The 14,181-nt window shown below is 44.7% G+C and overlaps 2 protein-coding genes across 3 annotated transcripts in view; one reads left to right on the forward strand and one right to left on the reverse strand.

Moving 5' to 3' along the window:
- Window positions 1–10,141, forward strand: part of PIGF (phosphatidylinositol glycan anchor biosynthesis class F) — a 33,852-nt gene extending 23,711 nt beyond the window's left edge. Inside the window, exon 6 of the mRNA XM_081904450.1 lies at window positions 9,768–10,141. Coding sequence (XP_081760576.1) covers window positions 9,768–9,881 — 114 coding nt within the window. The 3' untranslated portion in view covers window positions 9,882–10,141. The remainder of the gene's footprint in view (window positions 1–9,767) is intronic.
- RHOQ (ras homolog family member Q) overlaps window positions 9,374–14,181 on the reverse strand; it is a 30,914-nt gene continuing 26,106 nt past the window's right edge. The window contains exons 4-5 of one of the 2 annotated variants that reach the window (XM_081904481.1): window positions 13,816–13,911; window positions 9,374–10,485 (exon numbers count right to left, since the gene is read on the reverse strand). In XM_081904481.1, the coding sequence (XP_081760607.1) occupies window positions 10,453–10,485; window positions 13,816–13,911 (129 nt within the window). In that variant the 3' untranslated portion in view covers window positions 9,374–10,452. Of the gene's footprint in view, window positions 10,490–13,815; window positions 13,912–14,181 lie in introns of both variants that reach the window. The other variant, XM_081904480.1, reaches the window with a different exon arrangement.

Here is a 14,181-nt window from a genome sequence, read left to right on the forward strand (position 1 = left end):
ATCTCTGCAAGCGTTGCAACTTGCCAGGTGGAATGACCCCCCCTGCCCCCCCCTGCACACCACCCCAATTTCAGGGGGAGGTGCAAAAGCCCCATTGGACAAACAGAAGTCCTTAGGCAAGACTTCCACTGACGTGACTGATGAGTTGAATCCACCCTTACTTTTCATTTTCCCCTTTAGTGATTTGTTTGGGGGTTTTCCTCAACACTCTTTTCCTTTCTTGCAACCAAGCAGTAAATTTCACGAAACGAAGAAAGATTTGTGTAAGTCAGGTAACTTCCCGCGCCCACAAATCAGCCTGTTTCCTCAAATGCGGACATAAAAACTGCTGCCTTCAGCAAAATTTGGCTCCTGCGGAGGGGAGTATTTATAACGCAATATGAGCTATGAAATTAAAGTGGAAATAAAATTAAATGGGCTGAAAATAGAAATAGTTAGGCCTCATAAATATGTGTCATGCTAAGTATCACTTAATATGTTTTCCAAAAATAGATTGCTGTCTCGAATCCCTCCTTTTTCTTCTAAAATAATGTTTACAGTCTTTTAAAAAGACGTTGCTCTTTTAACTTTATGAAATTTCTGTAAGGCCCGTGATTACAACTCAAAACCTAAACCTATCTACATAATCAGTGGCATTCCGCCCCCCGCCTTTAAAATTACTTTCTTGGTAAACCCTTTTCCTCCTGTAATGAAGGCAGCTGCGGTTGATGGAGAATAGTTTGCTCGAGGCTGCTTAGCAAGTTCATGGCAGATGCGAGATCTGAGCCCCAGACTTTTAGCCACTGTGCTACACCAACTCTTTATTTCACAGACTTTCTAAGGCTTTCATTTCAGGGCTGCCTCAAATGCTATTTTTTGCTCACGAACAAATTCAGTACAAAATGCATACAATGCACCGCTCAGAAATCCATGGCCAAAGGCTAGTTTTTTTAAACCTACAAGATGCATGTGAACGGAAACCCTATTAAAGACACTAAAAAGTGGGGTTCCTGCATTGCAGAGGGTTGGACTAGAAGACCCTTGAGGTTCTTCTGCAATTCTATGCTTCTGTGATTTGTATTTGCTGCTTGGACGAATGAAACTGGCCACCTGTCTCCTTGATCCTTGCCCATCCTGGCTCATAAAAGCAAGCTGGGAAGGGCTGGGCGATGGACTCCGTGGGATGGTGAATGGACCCAGTCAATATGGTCAACTATCGCCCAGTCTCAAATCTTCCATTCTTGGGCAAGGTGATTGAGCGAGTGGTTGCTGAACAACTCCAGGCACTCCTGGAGGATGCAAACCATTTGGATCCCTTCCAGTTGGGATTCAGGCCTCATCATGGGACTGAAACTGCCTTGGTTGCGCTGGTTGATGATCTCTGGTAGGCTAGGGACAAAGGTGAAATCTGTTTCCTAGTTCTGCTGGATCTCTAAGCGGCCTTTGATACCTTCGACTATAACATCCTTCTGAACCGTCTAGAGGGGCTGAGAGCTGGGAGCACTGTTATACAGTGGTTCTGCTCCTTCCTCCTGGGCCGTATCCAGAAAGTGGTGTGGGGGGGATGAGTGTTCAGACCCCTGGGCTCTCACTTGTGGGGTGCCTCAGGGTTCCGTCCTCTCCCCCATGCTTTTTAATATCTATATGAAGCTGCTGGGAGAGGTAATCAGGGGGTTTGGGCTGGGTGTCTACCAGTATGCAGATGATACCCAGCTCTACCTCTCATTTAATTCAGAACCAGTGAGATTGAGGTTGAATCCTGACAAGACAGAAGTACTGTTCTTGGGGGACAGGGAGCGGGCTGGTGTGGAGGACTCCCTAGTCCTGAATGGGTAACTGTGCCCCTGAAGGACCAGGTGCACAGCCTGGGAGTCATTTTGGACTCACAGCTGTCCATGGAGGCACAGGTCAATTCTGTGTCCAGGGCCGCTGTCTACCAGCTCCATCTGGTACGCAGGCTGAGACCCTACCTGCCTGCAGACTGTCTTGCCAGAGTTGCGCATGCTCTGGTTATCTCCCGCTTGGACTACTGCAGTGCACTCTATGTGGAGCTACCTTTGAAGGTGACTCTGAAACTACAACTAATCCAGAATGTGGCAGCTAGACTGGTGACTGACCATATAACACTGGTCCTAAAGGATCTTCACTAGCTCTCAGTACATTTCCAAACACAATTCAAGTTTTGGTGCTGACTTTAAAGCCCTAAAAGCGGGAGAGAAAGATGGTTACTTTCCTGCTTTGGAAATTATTTTCTTTTTTTCCAGAAGGAAGTGTGCAACGTGTAGAAAAGTGGGGAAAATGTGCAACCAGGAGAATGCAATCTTTTTGGACGCACAGCTGTCCATGGAGGTGCAGGTTAATTCTGTTTCCCGGGCGACTGTCTACCAGCTCCATTTGGTACGCTGGCTGAGACCCTACCTGCCTGCGCACTGTCATGCCAGAGTGGTATATGCGCTGGTTATCTCCCACTTGGATTACTGCAATGCGCTCTAATCCAGAACGCAGCAGCTAGGCTGGTGACTGGGAGTGGCTGCCAGGACCATATAACTAACACTGGTTCCAAATAATCTACCCTGGCTCCCAGTATGTTTCCAAGCACAATTCAAAGTGTTGGTGCTGACCTTTAAAGCCCTAAACGGCCTCAGCCCAGTATACCTGAAGGAGCATCTCCACCCCCATTGCTCAGCCCAGACACTGAGGTCCAGCTCCGAGGGTCTTTTGGTTCCCTCACTGTGAGAAGCGAAGTTACAGGGAACCAGGCAGAGGGCCTTCTCGGTGGTGGTGCCCGCTCCTCCCATCAGACGTCAAAGAGATAAACAACTATCTGACTTTTAGAAGACATCTGAAGGCAGCCCTGTTCAGGGAAGTTTTTAATGTTTAGGGAAGTTTTAAAGGATTGATCTTTCTATTACGTTTTTAGATATGGCTTGGGAAACCCAGCCAGATGGCCAGGGTATAAATAAAAAAAAAAATATTACATAGGAATTGGTGTGAGATCAAGTCTGAAGGCAGCCCTTAGAATAAAAATTTTAATTTTTCCTGTCATATCCAAGAAAAAGCTAAACATTTGCCCTTGCCGCTTGCAAATCCAACCAGACGGTGGCATTCTATAGTTTATTCTACTTCTAGTTGCTGTTGAACAGAATTCTATCAAGTTTTTTCTTTAAAAAAATCTCAAAACTGTCAAATATCTCTTTGTAGTCTTCAACCTGAATTGCCCATTACATGCAAATACTGTCCATTCCAGGATGTGAAACCACTTAGTGTAATGACATATTTTATTCAGTAACTAGACAAATGTTTCAGTGCGTTCCATGAAAAGGAGACCCCGTCTCTTCACCGAATGCAATGCTTGCAAACCTCAGTAAGGAGATGGCAAGTGAAAAAATTCTATTCTTCTATTTTGTGAAATGGGAAAAAAAGGATTTTTATTTATTTAATTAATTTGTATACCACCCTTCATCCGTCGATCTCGGGGCGGTTCACAACATAAAAAGATGGCAAAGTTTAGTAAAAAATGATTGTGTGCTCCTCTGGAATCCTAGAGTTGAAAGGGAGCTAGCGAACTTAGTTCTCAGCTAAGGCTAATATAGCTTGTAAAATTGTGGACCAAAACTATGACATGAATTCATTTGGAACCAAGAATGGCGTTATTAAGCGTGATTTGGGGCAGACAGTTAAAGAAGGTATCATCAATAGATTTTCTTTAAAAATTGCAAAGTTCAATAAATATAAATTGATTTATTTGTGTGAGGCAGCCGCCTTCATTACAGGAGAAGAGCTTACCAAGTCTTGCATAAACACAAAGTATACGAAAGGTAAAGGCTGCCTGCATGCCGTGCGTTTGACGTTGCCCACCAAATCTGTTTTATGTCATCTTCAAAAGCTCCACACCTGCTTTTGACATCCTGGCAAACAGCTGAGTACAACTGAAAAGCACTTGAACTTCTCCATAATGAGGATTGGAGATTTAGTCTTTCTGACCTATCTGTGTGATGGGGAGAGCTTTTGAAACCTTTAAAAACAGTGGCAGCTCGGTATTGTGTACCGGGCCAAGTAAGCTTTTCTGGTTTAACATTGCTTGGTGGTAAAGACACCCCCCCCATATGATGTGGGAACAAGAGTCTCCAGTAGCAGGGAGCATGGGTGAATCTCGCAACCTGATGCGGATGGGGCCAGCCACAGTGGGGACACCATCTCCTGTGGTTCTGATATTCCTATGTGCTCAACACACCACAGGAAATCAGTGTATGAGCATGGATGAGACTGCAGTCCCAATCACATCATACACTTTAAAGCACTTTAACTGTCATGGCTTCCCTCAAAGAATCCTGGGAACTATCTATTGTTAAAAGGCTGAGAGTTGTTAGCAGAGTTTCTCGCAGAGCTATGATTCCCAGAAGCTTTAACAAACTACAGATCCCAATATTTTTCGGGAGCAGGGTGCCGTGAATGTTTAAAGGGTATAAGCATGCTTTGAATGTTCGGGGTGGCTGTAGCCAGAGAGAGAAATGGAGCCAAAGTTTGGGATTCATGGGTGAATGTTATAGGCATAAAAGGTAAAGGTAAAGGGACCCCTGACCATTAGGTCCAGTCATGACCGACTCTGGGGTTGCGGCGCTCATCTCGCTTTATCGGCCGAGGGAGCTGGTGTACAGCTTCTGGGTCATGTGACCAGCATGACTAGGCCGCTTCTGGCGAACCAGAGCAGTACACAGAAACGCCGTTTACCTTCCCGTCGGAGTGGTTCCTATTTATCTACTTGCACTCTGATGCTTTCGAACGGCTAGGTTGGCAGGAGCAGGGACCGAGCAACGGGAGCGAACCCAAGAGTTTGTGTGTGCCCTCACCAGGTTTAAAAATATTTAATTTATCAATTAATTGTCTTCTCCCCATGCTACCTCTGAAACTCATATAGGAAATCCTACTTCAAATCCATGTTGGGCATTCACACAGAAGTTGTGTAGGTCTGTGGCTCCTGGCCATCCCATCTCCCCTTGCCCAAAATAGTGCAAAACAAAAGGAAGCAGTAGGTTTATGGCAAGGTTTATTTACTGAACAAGCTATGCCGCTGTTTTTTTGTTTCTGTTTTTTTGGAACTGGCTTGTCAAAGAACATTCCTAAGCTTATCGCCCAAAGACCAGGCTCTGTTCCTATTACAATGCCTCTGGCATTTATAACTGAGCAAGATGTGGGTGAATGTAAAAACGATGACTGTAGCATATGAAAAGATGGGGGAGTTATTTTTATTTTTCTGGTTCGGAAAGCACTTTTTCCAGCAAGAGGGGCAAAAAAGAAAAAAAGCTATACCCTCTAGAAATCATTGCGGTAGCACTTGGCGGCTCCAGTTTTTGTTTTGAAGCGCACGTTGATGAAATAGCAAGTATGCCCCAACTGATTCATAAAAGAGAAGCCAAAAAGACTCCAATTTTCCAAAAACCGTCCTAGGCATTGCTAGTTTTCTGTTGCAGTCTTCACCATTCTGGTTGCCTCCAGAGGCTTTGGCCTACAACTCCCAACAGCCTCGGCCAGTATGTGCTTGCTGGGGCTGCTGGGAGTTGTAGGCCAAAAAAACATCTAGAGGGCACTGGCTTAGCGACAGCTGTTCTAGTGTATCGCTAAGCTCTTTGGACTCATGCACAGATACAGGATTCCATCTCTTATGTCACGACTAAGAGAAGGCTGCAGGATCTTAAAACTATACCTGCCTCTTCTTCCTTCAGCAAATTCCCTTTCCTTGCCTAATTGAGCATTAAACAAACTTAGCCAAGTGGGTTACGAATCCTGGTCAAGCAGGGGACTAGACCAGCCTTGGCCAATGCGCCAACATCTCCCTTAAGCATGGATAGCAGCGGGTGGAGGAAATATACATTTCCCATGGCCTTAATCTGCCCTCTGAGTTGTGCCCACAAGATCAGAGCTGTTCCATTTGCCCTGTCCTTTCCCGATGGACAGATAGGAGTGGGTTTAACCCAGCAGTGATGATATCTAGGAATGCATCAAGCCATCGCTCATATTAAGAGAAGGAGTCATGGTTAGGTTCAAATATACATAGTCTCCCCCCGCCTTGACCATTGGACGATAAATGGCACCGGAAGATAACTCAATATTTCATAAAAACCAGCATATCAGCGCCCAGATTATCCTCTAATCACGATTAGTCAATTCCTGTTGAAATTAAGTTTTATTTTGAATGAAAATGTCCAGTGGAGTTACAGCCTTCATTAGGCCACAGAACACAACATACTAGCGTTGAATATGCATTGGCTTACGTATAAGTCTCCTGCAAAAAAATACGCGGCACCATTGTTAACGCATGGGAGCAAGCACATCTTTGGTTTGAAAAGCAATTGCAAGAGAACCCATGAGCTTTTTCTGAAACCAGGACTAGAAAAACGGAAGCAAGGTCAATAAAGAGTACCTAAGGCACCTCATGAAAAGATGATTGCTGTCATCTTCGCTACACTCCTAAAGACCTCCAAATAATGCTCCATTATACTAAACACGCAAGCCGAGGAATGTGATGCTTAAGTGCAGGAAGACCGCATCGCCGTCAATTCCGGGTAGCAAAAATAAAAAGTTTTATTAACATGTCGTGAGGAAAAGATTAACGGCTAGAAGAAAAAAATTGCAGAAGTGGAAGCCACCAGCTCTTTCCCCTGCCTCCTCACCTCAAATACTTCCGTCCTGGAGTTTGTGCAATGCAAGCTTGGGGCAGAAGCGAAAAGCTGGAGAACGAAAGCCCATTTTCTCACATGCCTGGGTTGCACTTTGTTTGCTGTCCAGGAGATGGGAGAATGGGAGAAACGAGGAGAACAAATCGTGCCTGTTGTAAAGATGAATGAAATGTAGCATATACTCATTTCAGAAAAACACAATGCACAGTGAGGATGGTCTGTACCCAGAGTGTGCAATAAAACAGCAGAACTTGGACTGCAGCACAGTATTTTGCTCCCTCGCCTCTCGACAAGTTGTGGCTTTTAAGTTAATAAAAGTTGGCCTTTTATGTTGTGATGGAGGCGATCAGGTTTCAAAAGTGGGGGAGTCTATCATTTACTTCTTTCACTCACTGTTGAAAATCAGCCTTCTGTTTTGCCAGAATATTCAAGTCAAGGTCGGAATGAATCATTGGCACCAAGAACGTTTTCTAACCTATTACTTGGAATAATTGCTCATTGCCCAGCTAGCTGCCTGCATGTTGGTGCTTGCAGCATTCAATTGCAAGGCACCACTTTCCCACCACTCCAGAGTTCTTAAATGTTCATTCGAATGCCGTCCCTATGCATGGATTGGGATAGCCTCACCCTGTGTCCCATGCCTGGGATGTCTGCTTAGACATTGCTTGATACACCCCGTAGGGCCCGACCCATGAAGATGCTTTCTGTGTGGTCGCTGTATGTGCACACTTGTGAGGAGCACGAGTTGTGCAGATCAGAGCAATGCCCATTGGGCTCTTCGTGCAACAGCCTTGATTTGAATGTGACTCCAAGCACCTGACTGTCAGGGCAGGGAGCCAAGACAGTGCGCTTGGTTAGAATATTTGCATAGGGCTTCGGCATCATAGAACAAATGTGGGCCACTATTGAACCACTGGGACAGTATCAGCATTTGGCATCAGTTCGCCATCAGTGCACACAACCATGCCATTATGTTTTAATCTACAGCAATGACTGCCCCGGCATAATAACTGCAAGGTTGGGGGACACTGCATACAATTGTTCCTTTGATGCTTGCTTGGGCAGGGAATACGTCAGTCTTGCACCCGGGATTATCTGTATTCCACACTTTTGCAGTGTGCGAGTGCAAATTTGGTTCCCTGGCACAGATTTCATGATCTCGGGAGACTTTAGAAGTAGAAAGTTTGTCGTTTTCATGGTTGTGGAGCACTACTGAGGGAACACAACCAAGTAGTGTGTCACTAGTTTGCAGTCACAGGCGAAGAGCGTTTTTGCTAGGAGCTATAAAGCATTTAAATGCCTATTTTTTATTAAGTTTTGCTCCTCTATATCTGTGCAGATATTTAAATCTTGGATTAGTTTGATCCTTTAGGAAGTCAAAATTTGAGCAGGGTTAGTTTACGCCAACCACTTTGGGGTTCAAAAACGTTTGCACATACATTTATCTCTTACATTTACTTTGGGTTGGGTTCAGCGTTAGTTGATACGTAGAGTGTGGGAGTTAAGTCAGCCATAACCTCACTTGCAATACACCCATTTTTAAAGATGATTTTTATATTTTTTTTAACCCACTATTTTATATGTTAATTTAATTTTTATGTTAATTTATGTTTTTATGTTAATTTAATTTTTATGTAAGACGTTATAAAATCTTAGAAGGGGGCCTCTCTCCTCTCACACCAGAGGGAATTCCTCATTTAAAATACTGCCTGCTGTAACTTCTAACATCACAGGACAGTAGCTGTTCGTGAGTAAAAACTAGGACTACTTTGTAGTGCAGTTTGTCAGTGGCATCTTCTTTGCCACTAGTTAGGATGCTGGGATTAGAATGGAACCCTGTCTGATTAATCAGACAGTTCCTACTTTGTTTTCAAAATCTGAATTAAGCTTGTTGGCTGTGTGTGTGTTTCTGCATTTCTGCATCTTATCTCCTTGAAGCTGCTTTCCCTTTTGGCTCCCTGACTAATTTTGTTGGGCCTCATTCACCAATTTCCAGGCACTTGCAGCCTTTTCAATGGAGAAAAGCACTTGTTGGGTAAAGGGGCGAGGAGAGAGTTAGAAAACCCCAAAGATGCTGGGAAGACAACGTGCTTCCTGGCAGGGAGGCAGAGGCCGGTTTTGCAGACTTCCTCCCCCAACTGTTAGCAACCACTCAAGCAGAGCGTGACAATTTGTCGTCAACCGAATCTTGCTTTCCTCGTGGTGTATGGCAGAGATGGACTTAGTTCAAGCTTGCAGATCTACTTTGGGGTCTTTCCCCTCTCCCTCTACTTCTAGAATCCCCAGGTGTCCACCAGCAAGCACCAAGTGAAGAAGAGTAGCTCAGAAATAGAGGGGAACAAAGAATTAAGGGCTCCATCTCAGCTTAAGAATTCATTTCAAGGCCAGAACTCATCTCACAGACCTTTCACAGAGTTATCCATTCCTAGGCTTTCCCCAACACCCATCAGCAACTTAGTTTGGCTGCCAGGTTGTGGCCTTGTTAAACAATTGGGAGTCAGAAATCCTTGGTGATCTACTAGTAAGCACCCAGAAGTCTGCTAGTAGATCTCAATCTACTTTCTGTCTATGGTCTTTCTTGGTAATGCTTCGTTCAAATTGTGCTTTGTGGCTAAACGCTTTGTCACAGCTTTTCAGCAATGAAAATATGCTATGACTTTGGGGGGCAGGGAGGAAGAAGTACAGGCTATATTAAGAATCCACTATTACAGAAATAATAATAATAATAATAATAATAATAATAATAATAATAATAGCAAAGCAGGAGCACATCAGCAGCCCAGGCCCCAAAACTGGCGGGTTAAAACGCTCCACGTTAGTTCTGGGAATTGTCAAGTGTCATCATCTGCAATAGCCAGAAAGCCTAGTTACATTTTAATGCACGCATGTTTAAAAACTGTACAACATTTAGTGTTCACGTAATAGATGCGTGATGAACCGCTAACACTTTTGGCATTCTCTGAGAAAGCAGGTCGAGCTCTGCAATGGATCCTGTACCGCGTTTTGGTTTCTTCGTTCGATTGCACGGGAAAATTGTGCTCCTAAAAGTAAATCGAGGGTCTGACCTCTTCCTTTCTCTCCTCTCTCTACGTGGCAATTCTCTTCCTTCAGGTGTGGCCCATTTCCTGTTCGCTCGGAGCGACCTTTGGCTACGTGGCCGGTCTCCTTATTGCACCTTTGTGGATATACTGGAACAGGAAGCAGCTTACGTACAAAAGCAGATAGCTGGCGCAAAGAGAGAAGGCGTATTTTGTTGCTGTGCTGATTCCTGGCATCATGACTGCGCAGAGACCAGGTCAAAGCAGAAGGCGATCGAAACACTTTTGGAGCATCGTCAGGCCTTCCTCCTCCTCCTCCTCCTCCTCCTCACAGCACGTTTTGCATGCTGTGGCAACATGATGATGCATCTGTCGCTTGTCCTAAATTATGTTACCCCTGAGAGATTGTACTTTTCCTTCCAGCCTGAATAAAGTGTTTGTAACAGATGCCGCTTGCTCCTTCACTGATTTGGGATTTCCCTCCCACACATTCTGGATTTTGCCTGATGCCAGTTTTTCCTAAAATCAGCTTCCCCAATTGATCTCGGATCTGTGGATAGAGCGTTGTTGTTGTTTTAAGTGTATGTTTGCACGGTATTGAATATTTCACAGTATGTGTGGCCATCGTCCCGGCGGGTCTCACGTGATCAGGCAGCAATTAATGCACCTCGAGCCTATCCGTTTTTTCACCGTGTGTTTCTTTGGAGTTAAAATGGCTATGATAGCTTCATCGAAAACTGTCTTCAGTCCTTTCTGGGTTAAAGCCGAGCACTCCACGTAGCAGTAGGCTCCTATCTGTCAAGAAAACAAATGTCTTTAATAGCTGCACAGGCACGCAAAGACACCTCCCTCCTCCCCAAACTCCCTTTGCCGGCTTGTGGGCGCCTTTGTTTTTATGGAACACATCAAGGTTTGTTTTGTCTTTGCCCTGTGAAAAACATCCTACTGTTTTAACCCTCCAGGAAAAGAGGTTACGCCTTCACTTTGTCTTTCGGTGACAGATTTAGAATTCTTTTCATTAGGTGCAGTTTCTGAAGAAAACACATTAAGGCTGCACTCCTAAAGGGGGCGTGAGGAAACGAAAGGAGGCCATAGCGCCACATCCAACACCCTGCTGGACTTGCATGGGCAAAACAGAGAAAAAGGGCAGAGCAGCACTCTTACGCCCCTTCGTCATTTTCTGGGATTTTTCTCCCTCTTCAACCATTTCCCTCCCATTGGAAAGATCCGTGGCTGGCATAGTCCCCCCCCCCCTATTTTGTCAGTGTGCCGGGGGGGCTGCGAAGGGTTTGGATCATGTTCTGATACATTTCCCCACACGCCTAATTCCACCACCGGCATGCCTCCAGTTGGTCTCTATCAACATTGGAGCTCTAATGTAAGCAGCCTCAGCCTTGTACAGTGGTACCTCGGGTTACATACGCTTCAGGTTACAGACTCCACTAACCCAGAAATAGTACCTCGGGTTAAGAACTTTGCTTCAGGATGAGAACAGAAATTGGGCTCTGGCAGCGGGGCGGCAGCAGGAGGCCCCATTAGCTAAAGTGGTGCTTCAGGTTAAGAACAGTTTCAGGTTAAGAACAGACCTCCAGAACGAATTAAATACTTAACCCGAGCTACCACTGTATACCTGAAGGAGCATTTCCACCCCCATCGTTCAGGCCAGACGCTGAGCTCCAGCTCCGAGGGTCTTCTGGCAATTCCCTGACTGTGAGAGCTGAGGTTACAGGGAAACAGGCAGAGGGCCTTCTCGGTAGTGGTGCCCGCCCTGTGGAACACCCTCCCGTCAGGTGTCAAAGAGATAAGTAACTACAGCGGTACCTTGGTTCCTGAACGGCTTAGTTGTTGAACAAATCGTCTCCCGGACGCCGCAAACCCAGAAGTGTTCTGGTTTGTGAACGTTTTTCAGAAGCCGACCGTCCAACGCAGCTTCTGCTTGAGTGCAGGAAGCTCCTGCAGCCAATCGGAAGCCGGGCCTTGGTTTTCGAACCATTTTGGGAGTCGAATGGATTCCTGGAACGGATTACGTTTGAGAACCAAGGTACCACTGTATACAACTTTTAGAAGACATCTAAAGGCAGCCCTGTATAGAGAAGTTTTCAATGTTTTGGTATTTTATTATGTTTCTGTATATGCTGGAAGCCACCCAGAATCAGTCAAATCAATGGGGTGCTGACCTTTAAAGCCCTAAACGGCCTTGGTCCAGTATACCTGAAGGAGCATCTCCACGCCCATCATTCTGCCCGGACGCTGAGGTCCAGTGCCAAGGGCCTTCTGGCGGTTCCCTCATTGTGAGAAGCAAAGCTACAGGGAACCAGGCAGAGGGCCTTCTCGGTAGTGGCGCCCGCCCTGTGGAACGCCCTTCCAGCAGATGTCAAAGCGATAAACAACTACCTGACATCTTAAGGGAAGTTTTTAACGTGTGATATTTTACTGTATTTTTGGTTTCTATGGAAGCCGCCCAGAGTGGCTGGGGAGGCCCAGCCAGATGGGCGGGGTATAAATAATAAATTATTATTATTATTATTATTATTATTATTATTATTATTATTATTATTATTAATAATTTAGGACAAGGGCCATGGTGGTTTCCACAGCAGCGGGAAGGAAGCATCTGACTCAGATCTTCTCCATGCTCAGAGAGGGACTTCCCTGGGATGGGACCTTAGGACTGTAAGACCCAAGCAGTGACGTTTTTGCTAGTGTGTTTGACGGTTGGCAATGTGATCTTGAAGCATTTTAGGAACGCAGAGCGGGCAAAAGAAATCATAGAGGCAATTTTGTAGAGATTAAACTCTCCAGCAGGAATAAGCCGATAAACAAAAGTAGCTCTGGCAACCCGGCATCACCTCGACTGATATTTTAAGTAATATTCATTTTGGAATGCCCTAAAGGTAAGGCTAAACATTTTAAGTCTCAATGGCTCGCTTCGTTAATGTGTTTTATTGCTTTCCGTTGTGAAGAGTTGTTTTCTAATTATTAGAAAAGTATTAAATGGGCCACCCTCGTCAGGAATATTAAGGCTATGTTTTATTCATGAGCAAGCCGGCTTCATTAACGGCTAATATTGTGCTGTGCTCACTAATTCGGCTATCTCCATATGCACCAAATCCAGCAACCTCCGATCACTGCTGTTTTCTGCGAAAAGGTTTTCCACTAAATAGGTCTGAAAAGAAGAATTGTGCCATTTGACATTTTTGTTGATTTGAGAATTCACGCTCCATCCAGAATGAAGTTGAGCACTGGGGTCATCATGAAAATGCACTCTCTGCGACATTACTGCCCAAACCATTTGCTCTCCAAGATCAGGCTCTGCAAAATCAGAAAGCTTACAGTGGAAACTGGCATGCTACAGCACTGATTGGCTGGTGCCTGTGCTGTCATGAACTCAACTCCCATTCTCAGGTGCAATTTTTAAAATTGTTTCAGAAACAAGGCAATTTTTAAAAAAAAACAAACAGGCACAAATATTTTCCTAGTTTTTCAATCAGTGCCACATGACAAATGCAAATAATTGGTTGACAGGGCATCTATCTATCTGTCACTTGATTGGCAAAGGACAACTATCCGCAAGGGCTTGGGATATGACACTCCCCCATGGTATTGCGCTGAGAGGTTTATTTCTGGTACCCCACCTCAAAGTGAAATGCCAATTCCAAGTGTTATCAGTACAGTATTGACCAATGATGTCATATAATGCTATCTAGGTAGGCACACACAATTACATTGCATTTGCAGAACTACAGGGCCTTCTCAGTGATGGCACCTCCCTCACAAATGGGGTTAAGAGAGCTGTGTCAGTTTGGGGGGCATTTGGGGAAAACAGAAAACAAGTTGTCTTCATGTCCTTATTCAGCTCTGTTTTGCTGCTGGTGGTGGTGTGATGGTGTTGCTGTTTCCTTATGTTTTTATATGTCTTGTTTTTATATTGATGTTAAGGACCTTGCAGATCGTTTTGGATGCATCGGCAAGAATAAAATAAATGTTAAAGACTGATACACTTTTTTTTTTTTTAAGTGAGAGAGAAAAGGTGAAGAGAAGAGGGAAGGAGAGAATACAGCACGCAACAGAGGAGGAAACTCCAGGCCAGGTGCCTCCAAATATATAAATGGCCAGCTTACCTCTTTTGCCAATTTCTGTCCCTGCTCCATACAAATTGGTTTCTCCTTCATGTCATTCAGCCTCGCTAAAGTTTTGGGGTCATCACGGAGATCAATCTGTTAGGACATAAATGTGCATACTTTCTTACATTCACTTCAGAATCCACTTCAGATATTTAAAAACAACAAAAACCAGACACATAGGATTGAATCCACTTAGGTCCCAGGGAAATGAATGGGACTTTGAGTCAGTCATTACTAACTTCGCATTAAATACTAGCGGTCTGAAGAGCAACTAACTTAGGTTGGACCCAACCCATATTCTGAGAGTTCAGTTGGCAAGATCTGAGAGCAAATCGGGGTTCTCTCTTAGTTGCGACAGCTATG

The sequence above is a fragment of the Podarcis melisellensis genome (genome assembly GCF_964234715.1).
Source record: "Podarcis melisellensis genome assembly, chromosome: 3".
Classification (NCBI taxonomy): Eukaryota; Metazoa; Chordata; class Lepidosauria; order Squamata; family Lacertidae; genus Podarcis; species Podarcis melisellensis.